Here is a 25,670-nt window from a genome sequence, read left to right as displayed (position 1 = left end):
TCGCGTTTGAGTTTCAATTACACGCATACAACACGTGATACAGCAACAAAACACGAGACACGCATGCGCTTATACTCTTCCTATCGATTCTATTCTCCGAATGACGTTTCCAATGCAATTGCAGCCGCAACAGCTGTCCATCAAGATTTACTTAATTAATATTTATAATCGCGCATCGATATCCACATGTTGAAACGGCGAAATCACCTGTCATATACTGTGGCACGCTAAATTACACGGTTATATAATTTCATTATTTTCAATTGGATTAACTAATGTCAAAAAATAATATTATAGTACTTTAATTATTTAAAAAATCAAAAGAGCGCTTTTTATAATTTATATAAAGGAAATCTCTTTCACACATATAGGTGTTTTTCCCTTCGTTTACATTATATGCAAATTACAAAATTGTTCACACACTGTGAATATTTATTACAGTTTCAGGATTAATCATATTTTTGCAGCAATTAACTCTTTCTGATTCGTGTAAAGATGCAATTAAAATGTGTGTTAAACGAGAATATAGAATAAAACAATGTATTGAAAATGTAATAATTACAATATAGCAGCTAATCGAATCGATATAATTTATTGGAATATATATAAAAGAAGAGGCTGTAATAGTAAATAAAAAATAACAGCGCACTGTAATAAAAAAATGACAGCAGTTGCAATCATCTAAATTTATTTCACGCTCGTGAAACAACGGAGTAGTAATTTGCAAATATATTTGGAATGCAGATCTCGCGTTCGATGGCACCGCTAAGTAGATTAGATAAGCATCCTTATTACACCACGACTCCGTCCTCTGTGGCACACTTCACATGCCAATCGAGTATCTCCATTACCATGTCTTACATGTAATACCAACCGAGGCGACGGGCATACGTGCGAGGTGTACAAGTTCCTTCGAAGAATTGCGTCAGAGCTGCGCGACATCGTGTGCTCTAAGGGGACCTGGAACTAATATAGACGGGCGCCGAGACTCCACAGACTACTCGACCTAATAGAGTTCGTGATCTACATAAGGGATCGGCCCGGGATGGCGTCGGGATTAACTTTTACGCATTAATATGTACCGTGTGAAAGCGCCGCTGCGCGAAATGACATTGGTCGTCGTCGACGTCGACGTCGGCGAAATTTATCCGTGTTGAAGATGCTCTCTCGCGTTGTCCACCAATTTAGCCGAGAAGGCGTTTCGTCGTTCGTTTACGCGAGCGCGCGCGAGTGCCGTTAATAATTCCACGTCGTTAACTGTCGTCCGTGTCTCGGAAATAGAACTTTCCGAGCTGCGAAATATATCGTGAGGCGTGTGTGGACGTTTAATTAAACGAATGCAAAAAAGCGTTACGTTACTCGGAGGTATTTTTCTGTTAATTAAATTAATGCTTATTTTTTTTGTTTGTTTATTTTAAGTAAACCTTGCATAACTTACATAACTTCAGACATTTCTCTCTGTGAGATGTATACCTACTTTGATTTACAGATATTAAATTCAGTCGGACGACTTTCTGTGTTACAAAATTGTATGGCATCCGACTATTTAATTAGAAAATTAATGGAAAGTTAAAGAATTTTTATTATTTACAAACTTTGAAATTCTATGGTTTTTTTTAGTAGGTAATCTTAAAAATAACATATTGCACTTTTCGAAAAATTTTTTTGTACTCTATTTGTCATCAAATGTTTATGATTTTTGTTACTTAATAAAATATCTTACTTTTTTCCAATTTTGCTTTTAATCAAAGTTTACTGCATTATTATTATCACGTTGAACTAATTGCTATTCTTCGGAACTTGCTTTTCTTATCTGTATATAATTTAAAGTATACATGACTTCAGAGACACACTTCATACATTTTAATAAATTTTATAACATATGATTTTGATAAAATTTTATAGTATTCGATATAATTGAGTAACTATATAATTTTATAACGTGTGATGATATTTCGCGAAAGAGACGAGAGCATCTTCCATTTGTCTTTTGTTTCGGCACAAAGAACAAGAATCAACAGCGAAGAAAAATATAATGAAAATGCTCAAACAAAAAGAAAATTGTTCCGCAGCAGCATAAAGATCTACGAAGGGAGGAAAAGCAGGAGGGGGATGAAAGAGGGTGAAGTGACGGAGTAAAAAACAAAGGGAGAAGAAAACGGACTGCCTTTTACACACCGGGAGTATAGCCACTGACTCAGCTGTGCTTTCACGTCGTCGTAATGAAACGGGACTCCTAATGTCATTTGGTCCGGCTTTCCCTCGACATCCGGTGGTTCTCTCTCCGAGACGGTGGTGGCCCGGTGAGGATCGGAGGATAGAGAGAGAGAGAGAGAGAGAGAAAGAGAGGACGGAAAACGCGCGCGGAGAAAGAGAGCTCGCCACTTTTCGAATTAACCGGCCGGCTTGTCTTAGCTAAAGCACATCGTCCGTATGAGAACGGGACGTCGGAGAGGTTGACGGACCGTCCTCGTAGAATGGGGGGCATCGAACGATCGTAGGGGAACAGGGTTGAACCAACCGATGAGCTTTTGAGCTTCGCGACCGCAGAGTCTCAAATCGGACAGACCCGGAGAGAGAGAGCGCGCATATGGGAGGTCCACCTCGTTCGATTTCTTTTCCAACCATATCACATCGACCCTTTCACGTCGTTGCTCCTCTTCTTTTCTCTTCTCCCTCGCCACCCACCCGACGTAGATATGCAGCTATGTGTGTTGTCTATCTCTCTCCGAAATCTCGTTAAAACGGTTTCGCCGGCGCAAGGAGTCTTTTTATTTTTTTGCGACAACCGCAATCGGCTTTCGCTGGCGGTTTTTCCACTCGTGAATTCTGATGCGGGGTCTTTTGGTTCCCGTCTGGTTCTCAGCTTTCCCGAATTCTTAGGGGGCTTGGGATGAAACGGGGCTGTCCGATATATAACTTGGACCGCGAGATTACGCAACCCGAAAAGAGAGACAAAAATTGTTTTATATGGTAAGAATTTAAGTACTTTTTTATATAATTTATTATATAACAAAATAATGCATAAATATATTTTCGATCGATTTAATTTATCATTTCCAGCGCACGTAGACGGCTTTAACACTAATTTATACGCTTACAACTGTATGATAAAAGCTTATCTGTTATTTATGAAAATTAAACTGATCTATTATATTAATACAGAAAATTAAATTATTCAATTTTAGTAAAAGAATAGGAGAATTAATCTTTTTGATGTTCCAAATTATTTTTGCGGATGCAGTCTTCCCACATTTTCAAACGTTGCAATTGCATTTCATGCAATACGATAATATTACGTATGCATTCGATTCACGTGTTCATGTAATATCCATAAATAAAATTGTGAAATTCGCGTAATACAAAGGGAATGAAAAAAGCTTTCGCGGTTATTCTCGAAGGGCGGTCATCTGCATAGTGTCTTTACATATATATATATATATATAGATATTGTAAATTCGATCAGGGAACAACGCCATGTTTTTCCACTCCCCCAAGTAATCCAGATAACAAAGTTCCTCTCAATCTGGCCTATCATCGCGCCAATATCCGCCGGTTACGTTCCGTCCCGATATCTTCGTCGGTGTCCCTTCGTCCGTTGATCCGATTATTGGATGCTGTGAAAGGGTATTGCGGAACAGTTAAGATGTCTTGTACAGAATTAGTTTGCGCTATACACGGCGCAATCATTTTCTAAAATCAATCAGCAAAGACATCACTCCTGTTAATCTCTTTTAATTACTTCTTCATTAAAATGCAGCAGTTTATTAATATATCATATTAATTTTGCATTTATTCTTATGTGAAATGCGCGTTTATTTCTAAATATAGAAATATAGATTTATAAGACAGTCATCAATTAAAGTGATTGTAATAATAGTAAATCTTACATTACAGTAATCAAATTGATGTGTATTTATATATATCCACTCTTCAAATTATTGAATAATCTTTGTAATTAATTATATTTTAATATTTTTATATATTACTTATCTCTGGGTCTTTATATTTCGATTATTTTATATTTTTTATATCTGTCTTTATAATCCAAAATTATATTTATTATACGTACTTTCGTTAAAGAATACAGATGTTTAAAGCATATAATTATTTTTTAGTTAATATTAAGTACTGCAAAAATTCATGAAGAGAGAAAATCTGGAAAATTAAATTTAAAAAAACTTGTTTTTTAAATAAAAAATATTTTCAGCAAATATTATCTTTTGGCATTCATTTAAAAAATTCTCTCCATTACGTATGCTAAAATAAAACATTGATTTAGTCTTTTATCGAATAATATATAATTACATTTTACAACATTAATAGTATCCAAGCTTAATGCACGAAACTATACGCCTCCCTTTGAAAAGATCGCGACGGTAGAAAAATTGAGATCTCGTAACGTATCCGACGCTGCGTTTCCCTTCCGAAAAATCCCATCTTCTTAACACCACATAGACGGGCGTTTCTTCCCCGATTTTTACCGGGTGTTACCCGACGGTAATTCCGAGCCGCGTGATCCGAAACGGCATCATCGTGCCGTGAAACGGCCGCGCTTAAGCTTTAGCCACATCGGGCTAATGTTGGTAGATACCTCCCACGGCGAAATTAAGGCAAATTGTGTGCCAGCGCGCACGCCGCCATACGACACTATTCCGCTGGGAAAATCGATATGCAAATCTACGCGCAAATCCTAGTAATTTCGCTCACCCTGCGGCCCTTGCAGCAACAGCTCGATGAATGTGCGCGCTGTCGACACCCCTTTGCGTCCTTTTCTCCCTTACGTTTTCCTCGGTCTCTCTCTCTCTCGATTTTTCACACGTAGTTTTTTCTCCGTCGCCTTGTCTGCAATGCTTGTCTCAACAGCGAAAACGCGTTCCTACCCTCTCGGTCTATTCTCGTACGCGCGATAGGAGACGGCGGAAAGGGTGGGAGATGGGTGAGAGGTTATAAAACGGGGTTAGCCCGGGTCTGAAGGATCGTGTTCGTCGACCACCTTCGACGACAGGGCTTTATCGAGGTGAAAAAGGTTGCTCGACATCGACTTCCCGCCATGAAGTGAGCACCTTCCATGCTTGTCTCTCACCGCTCTCTTTTGCTTTTTTTTTTTTCTTTCTTTCTTATGTCTCGTCGTCGAGTCATTTTCACGCGGGTATCTCCGCACGAAGGGTTTTTCATCCAGCTGTTTGGGAAAAACGATCCGAGATGCCTTTTACTCCGAATTATTATCGCGTGTTTACTGCCGTACTTTTCACTACTTATATGTGATCTCGTAATTTTGAGCCGGACATTGATGTCAATAAAATTTTTTATGTCGCCGGATCGAGAATGGACGATGCTCGACAAATATGTCGTTTTGCACTTTTATTTTTTAGATGTAACAATAATATGATCAAAGCGTTCGCTGATAGTATTGAAAAATCTGAGAGATGTATTTTGATTTAAATCGATATTAGGTGGATGGATAATTTATTTTTAGCGATCTAAAATCTCATGATTAAAATTTATTTATTGTAATTATAGAAATTATTTCGTGCTAAAATTGATCGCAAAATATTTTCGCTTAGAACCGCATTTTATTCGGACGAATTGTCTTCGGTCTGGCGTCTCCGCTTTATTTAGGTGAGACAGGAAAAAAGAAAATGCACATTCTCCGAGTAACTTGTATTTGTGGGAGGTCAGCGCGAAAGGAAGGAAGACAATCAATCTTGATCCCAATTATCGCGTCGCTCAGCGACTGTAATTGAGTCGGTCTCGAGCCTCCGACCGCCTCCATCCACCAGCATTTCTTTTGTAATGCCGGAAGGCTGAAACAATGAAGGCACAGAGGTTTTTTTTCGTTGTGCTTGTACGAGACGACTAAAAGCATTTTTTTTTGCTTTAGCACACCTGCTCGTTTCGCGCCAATGAGTTATCAAGAAACGAACAAACTAAAAATTATTTATACTGTCTCCGAGCATCCCTCGATTAAACTTCTTTTTAATCTTCTTAGCTTCATATTTCTCTCATTATATAATGGAAAAGTAAATAGTTTGTTTTGTGCCACGGACAATTGCGTAAATTCACTGATTTCGTACGAATATGTAATAGAGCTCGACAACATATAAAGATATTTTTATTTATATATATTAACACAAACAGTGCATATTAATTTTATATGACATTTATTATCGATAATATAGTTATTGCAGGTTATTAATTAATTGACGTAATAAGTCATGGGGACACATATATGCGATAATTAATTAAACATTTAATTGTCGTTTTAGATTTTTCTGATAAATATATATTATTATTAATATTTCAGGTTTGAGAGAGAGATGTAGAAATTTTAGTAATATAGTTTACCTCAATTTCTCATATTAACTATAACTAATATATTATAGAGATATTTATGTTGTAAAAAATGTTGAGAATTATATATTCTGGCAATAATTATTTTAATTCAAACAAGAAATAGATTTTAGTAATATATTAAAGCAATCTACATAATTCGATATCGATTACTTTTTTCATCTGACTAAGTAGCTTTGTTATAAACTATTTAACTCGGGAAAGAATTAAAAATTTAAATAATTTTTTACATGAACTTTTTTGAATGAAAAATAATATCGTTCGTATAAGATAACAGCGTTAAATTATGTTTGTCTGGATTGTACAAGATTAATCTTAAACGAGTGGGATCTTGTTACTACGTGACTCAGAAGTTATCACGTTGTCTTACGACGTAATAAGGTTAATACCTTCTCGCGAGATCGGCAATGTAAAAATACTAAAGCCTCTTTTATATTAGGCTATTCGTCTAAGCGGATAAACATGAAATCGAATATTACTCATTATTATCTTGTGGCACGTTTATACACTGGTTTATATCCACTTACGTTTTAGAAGCCGGAAAAATGATACTCGGATAGAATCTCTAATAAATTTTCAATATGTTGTAAATGTTCAAATAACACACGAATACGAATGTAATAAATTGCACTATTTATTTGAAATGTATCAGTGTATGTTATTTGAATAGCAAATTTTTAATTACAGTTACTAAGTTTTGCAACAAATGCATGCACTATCAAATGATGCATTTTTTATGGAATTTATAAATATTATTTTATTAATTATACATCTTAAAATATAAAATAAAATAATAGCTCTTATAGCCCGTCTTTGTTTACAATTATTAAGTTTAACAGTTACTATTTTTATTTTATATAAAATAAAAGTTGAAATAATATTACAGATACATAATGTAGATTTGTATAATTTTAAACGTATGGTATAATTAGATGCAAATAATTAAGAATTAAATTGCACGAAATTAGTTTTTATAATTATAGTACATATTTTCTGCACGATATAAAGTTGCATTTGCAATATAAAATTAGTTCAAAAATGCAATAATAGTGGATCTGCTGATTTTATGATTTTTGAAAGGTATATTAAATAATATAGATTCGTCGACATTAAAATGAAGTCAGTCTAAGGATGAAACAATTCGGTCGTTAAGAGATCTGTGAGATATTACATCATTATGTATGAGATTTACGAGGCTACCCGTCTTCGGAGGATCCTCTAAATATCATTAAAGTTTCATTAAAATTAGAGGGGAGTATTTCGCGCGGCTCTTCCGAGAATGCTATCTCTTATCAGTAGACCCTTTAAATCAACTTTAATATTACTCCCACTAGTTAAAATCATCTAGAATAATACGTTAAAGTATCCTGAAACTATATTTAATGTTATCATTATAATATTCTTATCGCTATATTTGACAATTTACATCGAAAAATATTTATCATTGATTTATATTAGAATAAAGCGATAAGTCTGAGAAGTAATTTGTGTTGAACTCTGGTCGATGTGCTTAATTTTCTAAAATATTTATCATTTCCTATCGTTTGCTCTCAATATTTTCTTGTAACGATTTTTCAAAACGATTTAAACATTTATAGATTTTAAATATAACAAATTTAGCGAACGAAAAACATAGTTGAGCCAAAGAACTGTTTTTCATTACATTCAACCAGGATATACGAGAGCAGCGGTGTGTAAAGAGAAACAAACGTTATCGGCTCCAAAGCCCCGTCGACATCCACGACACGCGTCGTACACGAGCATGCGCTCGAACGAGAATCTTGTCTCGTGCAATTAGTTGAACTTGAACCGCCCCGTGTCAACGAGAGGTCGACTGTCGTGGTACGCGACGACGACGACGACGACGACGACGATTACGGTGGCGACGAAGACGATGAAGAGAGCGGGGCGTTTCCTCTCAATGGGTCGAAACTTTCTCGTGGCGGGCCACCTACACATTATTCCTCGAAACTCTCGAATGTGCTTAATTAGGCGATATTTGAGCTCTTGTCTCATCGTTGCCATCAACGCCGACAGGACTGCTATCACTTCTCGTCGGCCGCTGCGAAACCGCCTCTCTGACGGAGTTTACGCTCGCAAGCCGCTATTTACTGAAAGCCACCGGAGCTCTCTGATCTAAGAAAGTACGGGCGGTTACCCTGGCCGATCCATATAGACACCTTACATGAATTAATATTGTTAAGGTCTAATTAGTACCACCGCGACACACCGGCTGCGTGACCTCGCTCAGTCTCGCCTATTCTATCCTTCATCCACTTCTTCCTGCTACCTTCCGCTTCTCTGAACCTCTTTCCAACTGGCAATCTCCTTCCACTTTCTCACTCGCAACTTATCCCGTAAATTGCGTTACACTCCGTCCCAATATCCGAATTACGAGGAGCAGAAGCTAGGCAAGGGAAAAATAAAATAAATGAGAACCTGATATGCAGGATGTGTGTTGGTGGGGTTGAAACTTTTAGTTATTAGTTATATATATCATCGAATCGGCACGCGAATGTGCGCGTTTCTATAAATAAATTATATTATATTAAAAATATATAATTTATTTTTAATAAATTTTATTTATAACATTAATTAGAGCATATTTTAATATACGTTTCTGCATTTTTTGTTCTAGGGTCGATGTAATCGAGAGAAGCCACCTTGCAAGTATTTCCATCCCCCGCAGCATCTGAAGGACCAACTCCTCATAAACGGGCGCAACCATCTAGCGTTGAAAAACGCGCTGATGCAGCAGATCCAGCAAGGCCTCACGCCGGGTCAACCCCTCGTGCCTGGCCAGGTACCCACAGTGGTATGTCCAACAAATTAACACGATCGTTGCACTACGTCTTTTGCTATCCACACATTCACACACTTTTACCACGATCGTAAGATTTTGATTTTTGTCTGTGTTTAGTCTCGAGGGTTATATCACTAGATTATCTTTTTTTTCGGTGACGCTGCGTAGATTGTCGACGGCGCGGTGCTTTCTTATCATACTAGTATCGTGAAAGGAGCTAGATGCATTATAGAAGCTGCGTTTGCATACGCATTTAAACTGAAACACTTTGCAAGCTTTTCCGGCAGAAATCTCGAGATACAAGCGCCGCACTTCGCCGTCCATATATTTACCTGCGTTCCTTCTTGCGGACATTGCACCGAGAGATAAAGTTTTTCAGAATTAAAAAGTTTAGCACGTCGCATGTTCTTGGTCAGTGTCATCCCCTATTCTTCCTAGAGAAACCTGACTTAATCACGTATTTTAGTAGACAGACAATTTACAGAATCAAATCTCTTTGATGTAAGTTTCATGCAAAATCAATAGTTTTTAATCTCATTATTTTATATCATGGCTTTTTCAAGTTTTTATGTAAAATATATGCAATATCTCTATTTTAATTATTTTTAAATCACTAAAATACATTTAAATTATCTTTGAATTACAAATATCTTTAAATTCGAAATATTATAAATATGTAAATATTTTTCGCTTTCAATTTATTGATCTTTAGACGAGTTCTAAAGTCATCAGATAATTTGCAAAGGGCTTATGAAGCACCAGATTGAGAGTGGACATACTAGATTCCCATCGCAAACATTTCTAGTATTGTTCGTATTTGTCATTCGACGGGAGGCTTGTTAATTACGGGAAAAGCACAATATCAAAGTTTCGAACGATAGAATAATATTTGGGCGCGGCAAAGTTTCGTCGACTCGTCAGAATTTCACGCGACATCGCGTGCGTTGCTCGGGTTTGTTTCAAACGACCCAAATAAATCTTCGACGACCGACAGAACTTTTCCACGTTTTTTTTTTTTTTCAGACTCTTGTGTCCCTATCGTGCGTCTCGATAAAGCCTTCTCGCACGCACGAGATTGTCAATTCTTTTTTTTTTTTTATGAACGGTGTCAGTAATTAAAAATCGAAACTCGTTATTAACGTTCTCTTTTTACTCATGACATACATTCATAGTCTTTTGCTACGTGATATCGAACCCTATACTATGACTGCCTGTCTGTCCCCTATGTTTGCCGCTGTGGCTCACGTGGTTGTGGTTGATTGTTGGTGTGTTCTCCAATTACGTCATTGGTGAACAGGAGGCACCAGCACCTCCGGCACCACACCATCACCTTCAACAGCAAATCCAGCAGCAACTTCTCGCTACCCACGCCTTTATGGTAACTCCTGGTTTTGGTTGGCTTCCACTAATTTTTAGTTAATTTAACGCCACGCTGGCTAGTAGTGGATGTAAAGATATTCGTTTTAATCTATGTAATAGTAAAATGGACAGAACTAATTTACAGTTTAAATATTATACATGTTTTACACAATATGAGTTAGTGTGATCAATTTTACATCCACTATAGTCGTTTGAGCGATGCGCCTGTAATTGGTAAGCGTTTGTACGAGAGCTTAAATTTATTTTAAAAACGCGTCGCATAGTAAAAATTACGTAACTTTTATTTGCATGCTTCAAAAGATGTTTTGTTTATTTATTGAGGAAAGGAGATTTTTGTTTGTACATGTTTTTCTTAAAGTTTTTCTGTAGAAGAGAAGAGCATGAAATTTTGCAGCCAAGTAAAATATCTGCGCGTTTTTAGCTTTAAAAGCAATGAATATCTTTTTCTTTGAAATATTTTATTTTATTTATATCTGCTATCACAAAGAGCATAAATAAGTATGTAAGAAAAAATCGTTAAACTTTAATATCACAAAAATGTGAAGTCTACAAGAGTCAAAGAGACAAAGTGAAAGGACACGAGGCATGGTAATCTCGGATTTGGAAAGATTATTGTTTTTATATAATATTCTCTATATCGAGAATAAAATATCTAATTGTCTGACATTTTGAGAAACGATAATGCTGATATTCAATTGTAAATACGTGTATTGTCAAATTTACGCATTTTCCGACAATTATCTAGCCTTGTCTCCGGAAACTTTTTTTACAACGATGAAAGCTCCCAGGATATTAGAGGCTTTTGAGAAGAACAAACGAGAGTGATCGACTCGTTCAGATGTGCTTGAAATTACCTGCCTTCGCTTCTGGGAACCAGCTCTCGCTGCAAAACCAAACGCTTCGTATGGGAACGTACGCTTGTCGTTAAAAGCGAAGGGGAGGGCATGAGAAAAGGGAAAAAAGACGATTAAGGCTTCGCGAAGTCCGCAAACGAGATGCCTTTTCTTTACAGATTCTTGCCTTTGGCACCTAAGATTCGTTTTTGAAGTTCACCTCTGGCTCGAGTTAACTAATCCTCGCGTAACATAATTTTTGCAAAAGTCTGTCTTGATGGATTAATTTATTATATTTTATTGATGATAAATAATTTTGATAAGACCAAATACATGCATTTTATTAGGCATATATTATGCATTTTATTTTAAGATAATTTTTATTTTATATATATGCATTTATTTGCAATTTTTTTATTATTTATATTGTTATTACAGATAATTGCTTCTTTCTTTAAAATTAAACCAAGTACAGCAGAAACTCTTTAGAAATTAGATGTATATATTAAATGTCTAAAAAAATTAATAAACACCAAACAGCGCTATTCGCGAAGCCTTAACGCATTTTAAAGCAGAATTTACATGAATCAGAAATAGCAGATTATATATACAAAGTATTTGATAATTAGTAGCATAAACGCGAGGAAACGCCAACTTCTTGTGAGAGAAGTAGACTGCTCACTTCAAAGTAAGTTGATTTTTGTAACAAGAACTTTTTCTTGGAAACCACTGCGTTCTTAAATTATTTGCAATCAAACTTTACTACGCAGTCAATCGTAATTTTTGTTTAACTTGTGGAACGTATATTTCTTAACGATAATATAGAGTATAGTTACGATTCTAAACTTGTCAAACATAGTTATTTCTTAAGTACATGCGCGTCTCAATCTTTTTTGATGTTATGCAATATATAATATTTTGTAATATTTATGAGAACTTTCAAGTATTATTCGTAGAATGAAGCGTATTTTCCATGCGCGACATACCTTTAAAATTAAGACTATTATACTTTTTATATGCGGTATCAAGAAATTTTACTGTACATAACAACTTGAAAGGAAAAAAGACTGTGTTTGCATAAAAATCAAAGATTTTCGTTATTATCGCAAATCGAAGAAGTGTAATATTTTCCATCGCAACTACTCGTTACCAAGTACTCTGTATAAAAAAAAAAAAAAAGATATATATTTATACATAAAGCGCGTATTTGAATAATTTCGCGAATCGCGACGCGTGACGCAAATCGAAGATACACGCGTGGAGCGAAGGTGGGGGACAGGTGTGTTCTAATCTTTGTTACCTGGATACCTTCCGGGGTGTGTTTTCGCAGGCGACGAATCCGTACCTGACCGGTATGCCGCAGGTTGGCAACACGTACAGCCCGTACTTCGCGCCCAGCCCGATAATGCCGGCGATAATGGGTCCGGCGGACCCAACGGGCGTCGGCAGTCCGCTGGGTGTGGTACCGCAGACGGTGGCGATGCCGCAGAAGATGCCGCGTACCGATCGCCTCGAGGTATGTCTACCACCAAACTACATTCAACAACAACAACAACAACAACAGCAACAACAACAACAGCATGGGGCCCAACACGGCGCAGCCGGGGCCTCAAGGTGCCCGATGGCCGCGCCCAATACCGTGTACCAAGTGCCGGCCGGTCCCCCCAATCAGGTGTCGCCCGTATCCACGATGCAATCTGTCAATCATCCGTCGTCCCCTACCACCATCACCACGACGTCCCTGTGCACCCCCTTGCACAACCCCCATGCCCATCATCATCCCATTCACAATCTCATTTACGTTCACGCGTATTACTAGATCAAGCTATATGCGCCGAGTATCGGCAACGTGCGATTATTCGCGGCCTGGTAGATCGACGCCGACGCATCACTTCTTTACATTTTTCGTTTTCTGCTTTTTTTCAGAGATTTTTCTTTCTATTTTTTTTTTTCTCGCGTGGGTGTAGCGTCGGGTGGATTAATCAGCCGGGGCGTAATGGAACGCTCGTGGTGATTAGAGCGTAACGATGACAACGGATGAAATTGCAACGGGCACCGGGAATATCCTGATTTCGCAGACGGGTTTAGACGCGCGTCGCTAATTACAGTAATTTACGCCGCGCGGAAGATGATATGATTACGTGAACCGAATGGCTTACGTTCGGTCGCGATCGAACGGTTAGATGATGGATCCTAGGCTGGAAATCGGACATTTATTTTATCAATGCACGAGAGTGTATGACGAGCACGAGATGACTACGACGGGAGAGACTTTGACAGTGTCTAGTTTTAGGGTTACAAAGCGCTATATATTTCTATACGCTCACTCGATTACGCTAATGTCACGTGTTCGATCACGAGGAGAGATATGTTAGCTTAGCGTGTAGAGATGATAGCATTGAGATTAGCGCAACTATTAGTCGATGATTAGCGAACAATGCGATTTAAATCGATACGATATCAATCGCAGTATCGATGACGATTAATCCCGTGTACTTGATATTTTGTCGAATCATTTGCGACGGTACGAACATAAAGCTCGTTCGATGAATTTGAAGCAAACTTAATACTAACAAACAATAAGAGAGGAAAAACGGGAAATCGAAAATGATAAAGATTTATGCATATATTTTATAGCTGGAGTGACAGAAAACGAAGCGATCGATAATAATATATCGTGGATATAATAACAAAAAAATTTAATTTAGGATACTGCACGTAGAGAAATAGATTCTTAAGGATCGCGAGCGATATAAAGGTCTAAAAAATTAACGAGAGGATTGTAAATTCCTAAGTCAGATAATTATAATGGCAACGATAAAACGTGATGATTAATTACTATTACCTTTTAACGAGCAGGATGTATGACTGATTGATAGAAGTAGATGGATCTGCAAACATGCGACTGTCAAAATCGTGCAAAATTATATATATTATATTTTTGTATGTATATGAGTATCTTCCTTTTTTTGAGCTTATCGAGTCATATGATTTATGATATCTATTTTTCTCTCCGTGATAAATTGATAAATTGTTGTGACAGTTACATTGCTGTACATATCTATTTTATGAAAACTCTTTAACAATCTGTGACATGTTTATTATTCAAAAATAATTTTTAATCGCGCTTATTAGAATTGATTTAAAAAAAAAGAAAAGAAAAAAAAGAAAAATTGTCAATAATGATCGATTATCGATGATTGATAATTTGTCGAATTTTGAAACAATTTATTATATTTTAACTTTCTATTATCAGTTGTACAAAAATGTGTTGAATTGATTCGACGTTACGACGAATTACATATGACGTTCGATGACACTTTCGATACATTATACGAAAGCTAAAAGACATACCACTTGATCGTAGCCGGTTTTTGCGTCGCGTTATCGTTCATTTCTTTGGATCATCAAAATGTCATCGTCGAACGATGCAAATCAGGATGTGACATACTCGGCTTATCTTTTGCCTCGATTCCCGCGTTGCAGAGATAATCTATCTCGCAACGTGATTACTTTATAGAAAAGCATTTCTAATACAGTCACAGAGAAATTCAGATACTTCTATAAATGCGCTCGTTTCTTCAAATAATTATTTCGCATAGATAAATATACATATAAATAAATATAAAGATATATAAAGATATCTAGGAATAAAGCGTAGGTTAGCGTAACGTAATACTATATCGTACTTCTGTAAGAGCGTTTTGGGAAAGGCGGGCGAAGAGCTTTCCGGAAATAGAACGCGATCTTTGCACAACGGCAACGATCCGAAATATCCATCGTCGTGTAATATCGGCCTTCGGCGCGCGGGATATCCAGTTGAGGAAACGCTTCGAAAACAATAACAAGATCGCCTCGCGAAACTTTCCTTGTGGAGTTTTCTATACCGCGCGAGAGTTCGCAGATTTCCCCGGAGCCGCCATTCGCGCCGCTTTTCCCCTTTCGCCCGGCGGCATTCGCAAAATTAACAAGTTTCGCGAATCAGTTTTCACGAGGGCAGTTCTCGCGCGAGGCAGTTTTCGCGAGGCGCTGAAATGAAATAAAATCGAGATAGCGAGGGGCCGAGTATCGGCGCGAAAATTCGCGCCGGTTTCGTTTGCGAGGCGAATCCACTTCGCGAATATAACAATAGATTACTTTTTGTAAAAGGCGTGGTGTTTAGTCCGCTCGTTCCCAATGCGATCCTGATGACGAGACGTATATCAAGAATATTAAAGACAATTAAAATTGATATAAATTCATATATAAATATATATATTTTACGATTCGACTCTCTTGATGCCCAATATAACCGAATAGCGCAACGAATTAAGAATTTATATAAAGTAATTTCTCGAAAAAAAAAATTAAATATCGTTATAATCAACTAAATTATTGAAAAATCTATATAATTAAGAGAAAATATTTAAACGTCTTTCTCAATATTTAGTGGTATGTACTCGAAAGTGAGAGGGGATTATAACATTAGGACGACTGAAAAAAATTTGTCTAGAATATATCAATTTTACATATAAAAAAAGAATAGAAACTATTTTTCAAATATTATGTGTGCTTTATCGTGATCGATATCGATAAGTGATTTGTTTCAGTAGTATTCAAATTAAAATAATTACCTATATCTCTTACTGAAATAGTGAAAAAAAAAGTTATAAGGAAATGAAAAATCATGATGTTCTCTAAAAACGATTTACTTGGATAATATGATAGATTTAGCCGTTCTAGTGTTAGCACCCGCGTAGTCGAAGGCAACGAAGGATGGCAATGAAGGCGCATCGAAACATTAACAATTCGCAATCATTTTTGTTTGACATGAAACTAACGCGAGAAAGGAGACTCTCTCGAGAACAATCAACGTACAGCCGATTCGATTGGATTAATTTTATTATTTATGACGTGCTTGTACGTCGTGTCTGTGTATGTGATTATTATTCCGATAATAATTCTTATCGCCACGACTATATAATATATATATATATTGGTATTACGTTAATTGCAAGAATCAACGAACGGCATAGTCCCTTGCGAGTCATTGCATTTGTAGCGGAAAGCGTGACTTTTGCGGACGTTTCTCGCAACGTCCGAGGAGGATCTAAATTTATGTACGTATGCAGAATCATATACAGATACATGACGCTTACACGCGCCGGTCCATCCATGCATACGCACATAGTGATATGTGTATATAGTAGGTAGGTTAACTAATTAATTAATTAATTAATTGTATTTTGTATCGTAGAAACTAGTAGGACGTAAACGAAAGAGGAAGTGTAACTCGCCTCAATTATTTCAATTTTACTACGATTAAATTCACGATTTTTTTTCTTCGGATCGTATTTAATTATGCAAAATATAATTTTTTTTTCTCTAGATATAAATCGATTGTCTAGGCGATCGATATTACAAGTTCGACCGCTCTCAAACTAGGCAAAAACTAATTTTGCGCTCGCAATAGAATTTCCAGCCTGGGCGAAATACAAAGAATCATTTCGACGCGAATTAGCAATACGAATCTCAAGATTTTTTTTTTTATCAATTTTATAATTGCCATATATACGCATCAAACCTTCGCACCAATCTGTCCCTCCTTCTTCCTCTTTTATCCCCGATCACCATAGTGAGAACGATAGCACCCTCTCTTTATCCTTCATATCGAGATAATACATGACCGATTTCACGTATTTACGATTAAGTAAAGGAAACGTTTACGAAAAGAGTAAGGATATAACGCAATGTAATGTCGTTTAATTAAATATTGCAGATATAGAAATCGGAAATATACGATCGATTTATTAACTAACTACGATTGGTCTTACGGTAATACTTATTATAATATTTGGTAACATACAATAACGATGATAATTAGTAATCATAACAATACCTATTTGTGATGTAATACGATGACTTGTGCACTGAGTTCGGGTCACGTGAAATTTATTGATGATGAATTCTCAAATAAAAGAAATATAATTGAAACTGAAAACTGATGCACAGACTGTTTATTGATTCTTACAAGTTCACTTAATGACCAAGAAGTTTGTGTGCTTTGTATGTCTTATCTTAGTCTTCTTGTATTTTTTACTTATCTTTTTATTTTATTTATTGCCTTCGCTCTTTTGGTTGGAATTTGCGCGAAGTATGCCCAGAATATGTATATGATTCGTTTTTTTTTTTTTTATTTTTCCGTTTGAAAATACAGACTTTTCTGTAGTGCACTTCCGCTTGCAATCAAGAAATAGTTTCTTGCGTATTCGTGAAATTCGAGGATATATACTCGATCGGGACTGTGCTAGTTATTCGGCTATCATTCAAGTAATCTGCGTGTAAACGTCTTTCTCGCGAGAATATTCGCGTTATGATTCGTTGCTAATTCTCCTGTCCATATCGACGACGACATTGAAGTTCGCCCATTTCTCTCCGAAAACTCATCCTGTCTGGATATCTCAACGACCCCCTCACTTCCTTGACCCTTGCACCTGCGAGAAAAAAAAAAGAGATCGTAAGATCTGCATCTCCCACGGACGATATGTTATTAATGCTCTTTGAATTAATTGCTTGCTGCCTGTTTATATATATAATGTTATTAATATCGATATAAACACGTTTGGATTTTCGCTGTTTAGCATAGTAATATATATTTAACCTTGATTGGCCGAAGTTACTTCTGGTGAATAGCACACACACACACATTACACGTCGAAGCACAATTATTTTTCACAATGTATTATCATGTCCTCCTCGAAACTCTCGCACATCATTGTCATTAATTTTTCCTTTTATTTATTTTTTTTTAACGATATTTGTTTCACATATTTCGAAGTTGATCGCGCGCGTCTGCCGCCAAAAGCTTGACCAATCAGGGAAGTAGAAGCAGTACCGTGACATTCTCACAACATGTAGTATGCGAATGACATTAGTGTATGAAGAGTAGTGATGTCTATTAATTTCAACTGTTTTTATCTCGATGTTAACGGATTCTTACGCTATACGGCATAACTCTCATACTCCGACAAACGGAAGAGCAGCTGATATATAGATCCTATGTTTTTTTGTATATATATATATCATATCGTTTCTTTTTCACAGGCCGGCACTTAACTAGTGGCCCCTATGTTCTGTTTTCTTTCTTACCGTCAATCAGCGCGATATATTTTTTTTCTCCCTATTCTCTGCGAATTTTATTTTCTCTCTTGGCGTCTCAACGATTTGATTTCCCGTCTTCAGTAGACACACGCATATATTTACTTTCGTTGGCTAGCCAAACCCCGTCACGCTGATGCTTCGTCGACGTGCTAGTAAACGCGATTTTGTTGAGGGAAAAAGTAGTATATCGACATGACTTTGATTTCGTGTGGAAGAGATATTTTTTCGTTAATACGTATATACGTGGAAAAGCTCTCGTCGACGAGGATAATCAGTGTGCACGGCCAATTTGGCCTAACTGCACAAAGCTAATGCGCTCTTTACAGCTTCTCGTATTTTTCACGTTGTCTTATCTCGGCAAAATATATCATTTTTTTGCGACTATATATATATACATATTTCTCCTTTTAAATATTTATATATATATTACATGTATAATATATATATATATTTGATCTACAAGTATTTTATATACCTACATATTATATATTTGTACATGTGTATCTGATTTTTCAGCGCCAGAGTTATGATTTTTGTTCGCAATCGCAAACACGTTACTTATTTACTAATTCTATTAATTGTTGTATACATTCAGCGGCGACTTATGTGTTTACTTTTACAGCTAGGAGGAGGTGCTTTATGCAGTATGATCGCATGCGAATTTTGATATTTATTGGCACATTTATCAACATATATATATATATTTCCTTACATATATATATACATATATACACAATAGACACTTTGTGTACGTATACACACACACACACACACACACACACATAAATATCTACATACATGTCAAACAAGCATACACATACATTTACGAGACACAAAGTTCTCCATGATTTTAATTAATTTTTTTCGTGATTTTTTTTTCTGCAGCTGCTGTGTAGCGTTTTTTTGTGTATGCGCTTCTGCGATAGGTATAATAGACTTCATTTCACATCTTTTATGCTTGCTAACAATGCGGTACTTTATATCGAATTTCTCGCGAGGAACGGTGCACGCGACGAATCGCTGACATCGTTGCTCGTTTCAACGCTGCTTGCTATGCGTTACTTCTCTCACGCGTTTTAAACAATTTTTAATAATAGAAAATCTCCACTGTGTGTGAAATATATCGGATTTACGCATAAAAGTGAAATCTATGACGCGCGAGAATTGTAAAGAAAAAATCAAAGACTAATTCGCGCACTACATGCACTCGGATATATGCACTACTTACTGTCGATTATTATTATACATGTGCTTATCGCATACGTGTATGTACATACGAAGAAAACATGATTTTTATAAGTAATTAATTTCCACTAATTTGTGCGCGATGGTTCGTTTGAAAGATATTTTATGTCACTATCGAAAATTGGTTACATAATTTTACAGTCAGGAAGAGTATAATACTGCAGCAAGTTTAAAATTGGTTTTAGAATGGTTTAATTTATACAGAGAGAGAGCCAAGGTAGCGATGGAGATTTTCAGCAATGTGGAAAATGAAATTCGTTGACTACTTTTGCATACATCGAAATAATTAATGAAATCCCGGAAAATGTCTTCCTACACATATAATGTAAAGGAGGCGCTGACCTGTAAATCTTCTCCTATGCCAAAGTGTAAATTAAACAAAAATTATCTCCGGATCCTTCGCGCAGAGGTGCAAATCCAAAATTTCATTTATTTTAAACGTCTCGTTCTCGTTTCCTCGTTGTGCCGGATTCTTACAGAGAATGTCGAAATTTTCCCCGATTATATAATTTTCCTCGGGTGAAAATTTATACGAGCGTTACTTAAAATTGACTCTCACAGCGCGCGCCGCTTGCCGACCGTCCGTCGTTAATTAGGAACTCAAAAGGACCATTCGTCGCACCTGTTTCTCACTCTTTTAGCCGCGGTATCAACTGTACCACGCTATCTATCTCGCAACAATTCGCGCGATGACATACACACATGAAACACATATACATACACGCACGTACAAGCATATTCTCTCTTTCTCTGTATAATAGCTGTCTACATACATATACGCTATTGTGTCTTTTGTCTTTGCACGCAGCTGTGTGCCATCTGCAAATACGTATGCAGAATGATTGCGTGTGTATGTGTGTGTATATATATATATATATATATATATATATGTGCGTGTGCGCGAGTGCGTGTCTCTCTCTTTCTCTCTCGTTAACCGTTTAATGTGTCTGTATACGTGTGCATTTCCTAACGAGCTTTCCAGCTTGCCGAAAGCGCCCACTTTAACTCGCGGTTCACACTCGAGCGACCGAGTGCGTGCACTCGAATTAACACACTTGAACAAGGTGCGCGGAGAAGTGAAGCAAACACGAGCAAGCGTCACTTCGCGCGCGCGGAAATGACGCTCGCGCGTAATGCGCTGTTACCCTTATTATCCTGTTGCATTAGAACGCAGACACTCCGCGCGATGTCTATGTAGATTTTTATCTCCGATGAAACGAAAAGTTATTCAATCGAGTCAAAACAAAAGAAAATGAAAAAGCGCTAGTGCTAGACGAGATGAATAATGCTTCAGCGCGTAGAAACTCAAAACTATATACATACAATATGCATGATATTATCTAGAATTTTCTCTTAATCTCGTATCTTGAGAAAAGTAGAAACTTTCTATTTCAACATTATACAATTTTACCTGAAATTTTTTTTCGTCAATCTTCGGTACGAAATCTCACGATGTAACATATGTAGCAAAAATGTTTTCCAATAGTGTTTTCATAATTATGCCAAGACAATTATCGGCAAGTTCGAGGTGTCTTATACCGATATCTTGCTTTTCTCGAGACGCTGGTACACAGGGAATGTAGTAAGTGATGCATGATGCAGAGTTTTCCTTTAACACGTACGCATATTAACCCGATTGATAATACACCGAAGGATGCTCGTGGAGGCATTTTTATCGTATTACTCTGTATTATCCTCCCCGATCGCCATCCATACCCAGTGTGTCCTTCGACCTTATTGGGCGGGGCGAGGGTGCACCGAGTAACGGCGCGTGCTACGCCTCTCTTTGACAGATTTGAACACGGTATTTCAGCTCCATTAGAGTAGAGTAGATGAGCGATCTAATTTCTCCCTTTTCTGGGCGTTGGTAAGCACCGGTCTCTCTCCCGCTGATGCTAAAATTAGTCCGGTAACACGAGTCGACCAACCTCTCACGTCCATTCCCGGGGAAAAGTACTCTCGTAGTAATATAAGATAATCGCTTACGAGCGCTACAGATACGCATTCCGATGTGTGTATGTATGTGTGATGTATTGATCGGTAAGTAGATTATTTTATATCACTCTCTTTCCTATATAAGCATCAATCAAGCTTTCGTTAGAGACTACTCTTTTCATTAGAACAGAAAAGAGCGCACGGAAAAATCGATAGAGACGCGATGAAGAACTGATAGATTAGAGTTGGAACTAGCGTACCAACGGCCAGAAAAAAAAAAGAAAAAAACTATTCCGATAAAGAAAAAGGAATGTGTATCAAGTTGGCTCTTTTTAACGCCTCCCCCGAAACAGACCCGAAGTCCACAAACGGAACGCTCTTTCGCATCACTCGGTCCAATTGCTCTAGCTCTGTACGTTATTCTATATTCTCACTCTCATTTCTCTCTATACTCTTTCTCTCTTCTCGCTCTCTCTCTTTCTCTCTCTCTTTCTTTCTTCCCTTTTTACGTTTCATTCTTCATCCGCCCTATCTTTTATTCAATTTTCCTCCCTCGCGCGTTTTTCTTTTTGCCTCTCTGTATACATCCGTCTTGTGTAAAAAAAAGTCCCGCCTGTACATTTTGCCAGGTTCGGCACGAGCTCTGTGGCTGCCAAATACACTAAAAGCCTAGCCTATAGTAGTCTATATGCGGCCAGGTGTCAAACCGTGAATACACGTTATTAAAATTTTGTAATATTTTTATCTTACATATCGATCAATTTCTTGTTCACTTTATATAAATTCGTAAGCTGTAAAGAAATCAATTTTTGTAATCTATGATTCTTATTCGATTTAAATATTTGGTTTTTTTAAGTAGAAACATATATTTACGAGTAAAATATATATAATTTATCTATCTCTCAGCAAAAAATTTGATTTATTTAGGCTGCTCTTGAAGTAAATTATTAAGTTAAATTATATCATGCATATATACATATATAATGATGATATAGAGATGATCTTATTTAATAAATTAAAGCGACATGCGACATCGTAGAGTTAAAAATTTGCGACGAGAAAAAGACATCTTTTTTTTTTATGGTATAACCGCAGCTTTTAAAGGCGCCGTAAAATTACGGTGCATTGGCGCTGGCTTTGAAGCTGTTTGCTTTACTAGCCGGTTCCATTAATTGACTTCTCGCGTATTTACATGTTTTGCAACGTGTATTCAGGGCCAATGCTCGTCCATGCCAAAGTAGAAAGATCCTACTCCGTAACGCACCAATTTCCTCGATGTATCTGCTGTACAAAAATCTCTACTTCCCCTTTAACGTCAGTTAATCTACCATCTATCCTATTCAAGTCAATCCGGAATTCTTTTCATTCGATTCACCTCGCGACGTTTTTCTCTCAATTACATCGTACGTATTATAAGGAAATAATTTATAACAAAAACTTACGTTAATCTTATAACACTGACAGCAATTTTATTTTTTCTGTTTTGTCACTTTCGCATTATTCTAATTTAAATAATAGCAGCATGCATCACTTCACGAATGTAATTTTACAAAACAAAATAATATTTTAATACAACCTTTTCCTGCGTATTTATTCACATTTGAGAAACCATCTGAATAAAAGCTTATCTTTTCATTCATCCTGCGACATAAAAAAAAAATTAAAATTATTATTCTAGAAACATTTAAGATGTAAACTTTTTTCCAGCATTATCATTCGAAAAATTTAATCTAACATAATCCGACAGGGTTTAATGCAAATCAATGTTAGATTTGCATTAGGATGTCAAAATGTCACTATTTTTTTTTTTTTTTTTTTTCATTACTAAGGGACGATCCCCAATCACTCATCCTTTTTTTCTTCCTCTGTATATATACATATCTCCATCTGTTTTACCCATCTTTAACATCGCAACATCGAGCAATGTAGATGTGCGATCGTAATCGAAGGAGAGCCAGCGACCGTTTGAACAATCGCCTCACCCATTATCCCTGAGCTGTCACCCCTGATGACCTCCGATCGACCTTCCCTCTCTGACTTTTGCGCCCCCGGCCCTGCCAAGCCAGCAAGCCAGCCAACCCCCTTTAGCCTCTAGCCCCCCCCCCTCTTAAGACCCCCACATAGATAGAGTGCCATGCCATGCGTGTTCGCTCTTGCTGTAGGTATGTCGCGAGTTTCAACGCGGGGCGTGCAAACGCGGCGAGACGGAGTGCCGGTTTGCGCACCCCCTCGAGACGGTGCAGGCGAACGAGGACGGCTCTGTGACGGTCTGCATGGACGCTGTCAAGGGCCGATGCAATCGGGACCCCTGCCGCTATTTCCACCCCCCTCTGCACCTTCAAGCCCACATTAAGGCCGCACAATCTCGGGCTAGCATTGCGGTAATGCATTCTCTCTCTCTCTCTCTCTCTCTCTCTCTCTCTCTCTCTCTCTCTCTCTCTCTCTCTCTTTATTTTTCTCTTTCTTCTATTTCTTTACTACTTCCATTTCTCACATTTTCTTCCTTCTTCTCTGTAACATTAACTCTCACAATTATATTCCTTTCTTCGATTCTTGTTCATTCTTCCCGGTTTTTTTGTTTGAGCTTTTGTTTTATCTTACCCCACCCAGATACTTTCCTTAATTTGACTTGATGACTAGTTTGAGTACCTCGTCAAGTATTTCCTTCTTTACATGGTAACGAAGTCCATTATTTTCCTACGAAATCTTCTCTGAGTTCTCAAGTGACACAGAGAGTTATCTCCTTGTTTTTTCTTCATCCAAAACTATCTGTTTTATCTTTATTTATCCATTCTGATCGTCGATGAGTTGCGACAGAATTCTATCTTATATTAACAAAATAGAATGTAACGTTAAACGTGGCATGCGAAAGCAAAATATCAATTTAACATAATTTAGAAAAAAACATTTCGTGGCATTATATAGTTTCTGTCGTTAACATCGATACTCTTTTTACCATATTATGTGTCAACGATTGTCCCATTACATAAAATCTCAAATGAATATTAATGACACGATAAAAACAGAATTAACATTTTTTTGATCAAATTTATTTTACGAAAATGTTAGCGAGTTAATGTTTTCTGACTGTATACATTATATATTAACATTATGTGAAAAAATGAAGATATGTAGTATAAAATATTTTTTATATATTCTATTTACTATATAGAATACAGCCGTTTTATGCAACGATGAACGAATAAAAATTCTTCATGTTAATGGGTCAAACGATGACATTAATAATCTCTTTTCCTTTCTACTTTCTTCTTTTTCTGCCTTTCTGCCTTTTTCCAGCCTCGACCTCGCAGATCGTTCCATGTGGCGTGTGCTTCATGCAAGTGTGTCGTTTTTTTTTTTTTATTTTTTTTTTAATTATCTCTTCGCTGAAAATTGGTCGATGTCAGAAAGGGTAAAATAGCGCCCGATGCTCTGTCCTTTTTACTGTTGGGCTGTGATAATAAAGTACAGTGGTGTTAATGTCGCTTGTCGTGAAGAGAAAATGACAGGGATGTGTTCCGCGATATCAAGTTTTCACTGTTGTTGCAATGCATTTACCATTAAAAAGAATTATTTATACATTACATCTCTGCTGTAAAAGTGTGGATATTTTGTGACTGAAAATGTAATGCGGATTATTTTTTTTTTCTGTTTAAAAAAAAGCAAACATTAACTGAATGTATTGTGAGTATAACGTAAATGTAACATTATATGTACATTGATCGAGCACCATATCTAGAAAGATAATTGTTATCAAAAATGGTGAAATTAATCTAAATGGATTATTATACATATATTTTTAGTGCACATTTCTATTTCGCAATCTGCAGTTGAGCGCAGCTTTTATGTATCGATTATTGATATTTTATATATCAAAAATATATATTGTTGAATATGCAGTCACAAAAATGTTTCACTTTGAAATACATATGTATATATGTCAAAAACAATCATTATATACATATATATATATATTGATA

General features: G+C 36.7%; 1 protein-coding gene across 9 annotated transcripts in view; it reads left to right on the top strand.

Moving 5' to 3' along the window:
* The window catches only part of LOC114936159 (uncharacterized), a 366,697-nt gene that overhangs the window by 320,614 nt on the left and 20,413 nt on the right, over positions 1-25,670 (top strand). For 4 of the 9 annotated variants that reach the window (XM_085481731.1, XM_085481734.1, XM_085481730.1 and 1 more), the window contains 4 exons: positions 8,993-9,169; positions 10,455-10,535; positions 12,701-12,886; positions 23,853-24,071. In XM_085481731.1, the coding sequence (XP_085337857.1) occupies positions 8,993-9,169; positions 10,455-10,535; positions 12,701-12,886; positions 23,853-24,071 (663 nt within the window). The remainder of the gene's footprint in view (positions 1-8,992; positions 9,170-10,454; positions 10,536-12,700; positions 12,887-23,852; positions 24,072-25,670) is intronic. The other 5 variants (XM_085481738.1, XM_085481737.1, XM_085481735.1 and 2 more) reach the window with 3 other exon arrangements.

This window comes from Nylanderia fulva, unplaced genomic scaffold (assembly GCF_048542155.1).
Source record: "Nylanderia fulva isolate GAGA-0341 unplaced genomic scaffold, ASM4854215v1 Scaffold19, whole genome shotgun sequence".
Taxonomy (NCBI): Eukaryota; Metazoa; Arthropoda; class Insecta; order Hymenoptera; family Formicidae; genus Nylanderia; species Nylanderia fulva.
Note: the sequence above shows the minus strand (reverse complement) of the source record. Positions and strands in the feature narration are given on the sequence as shown.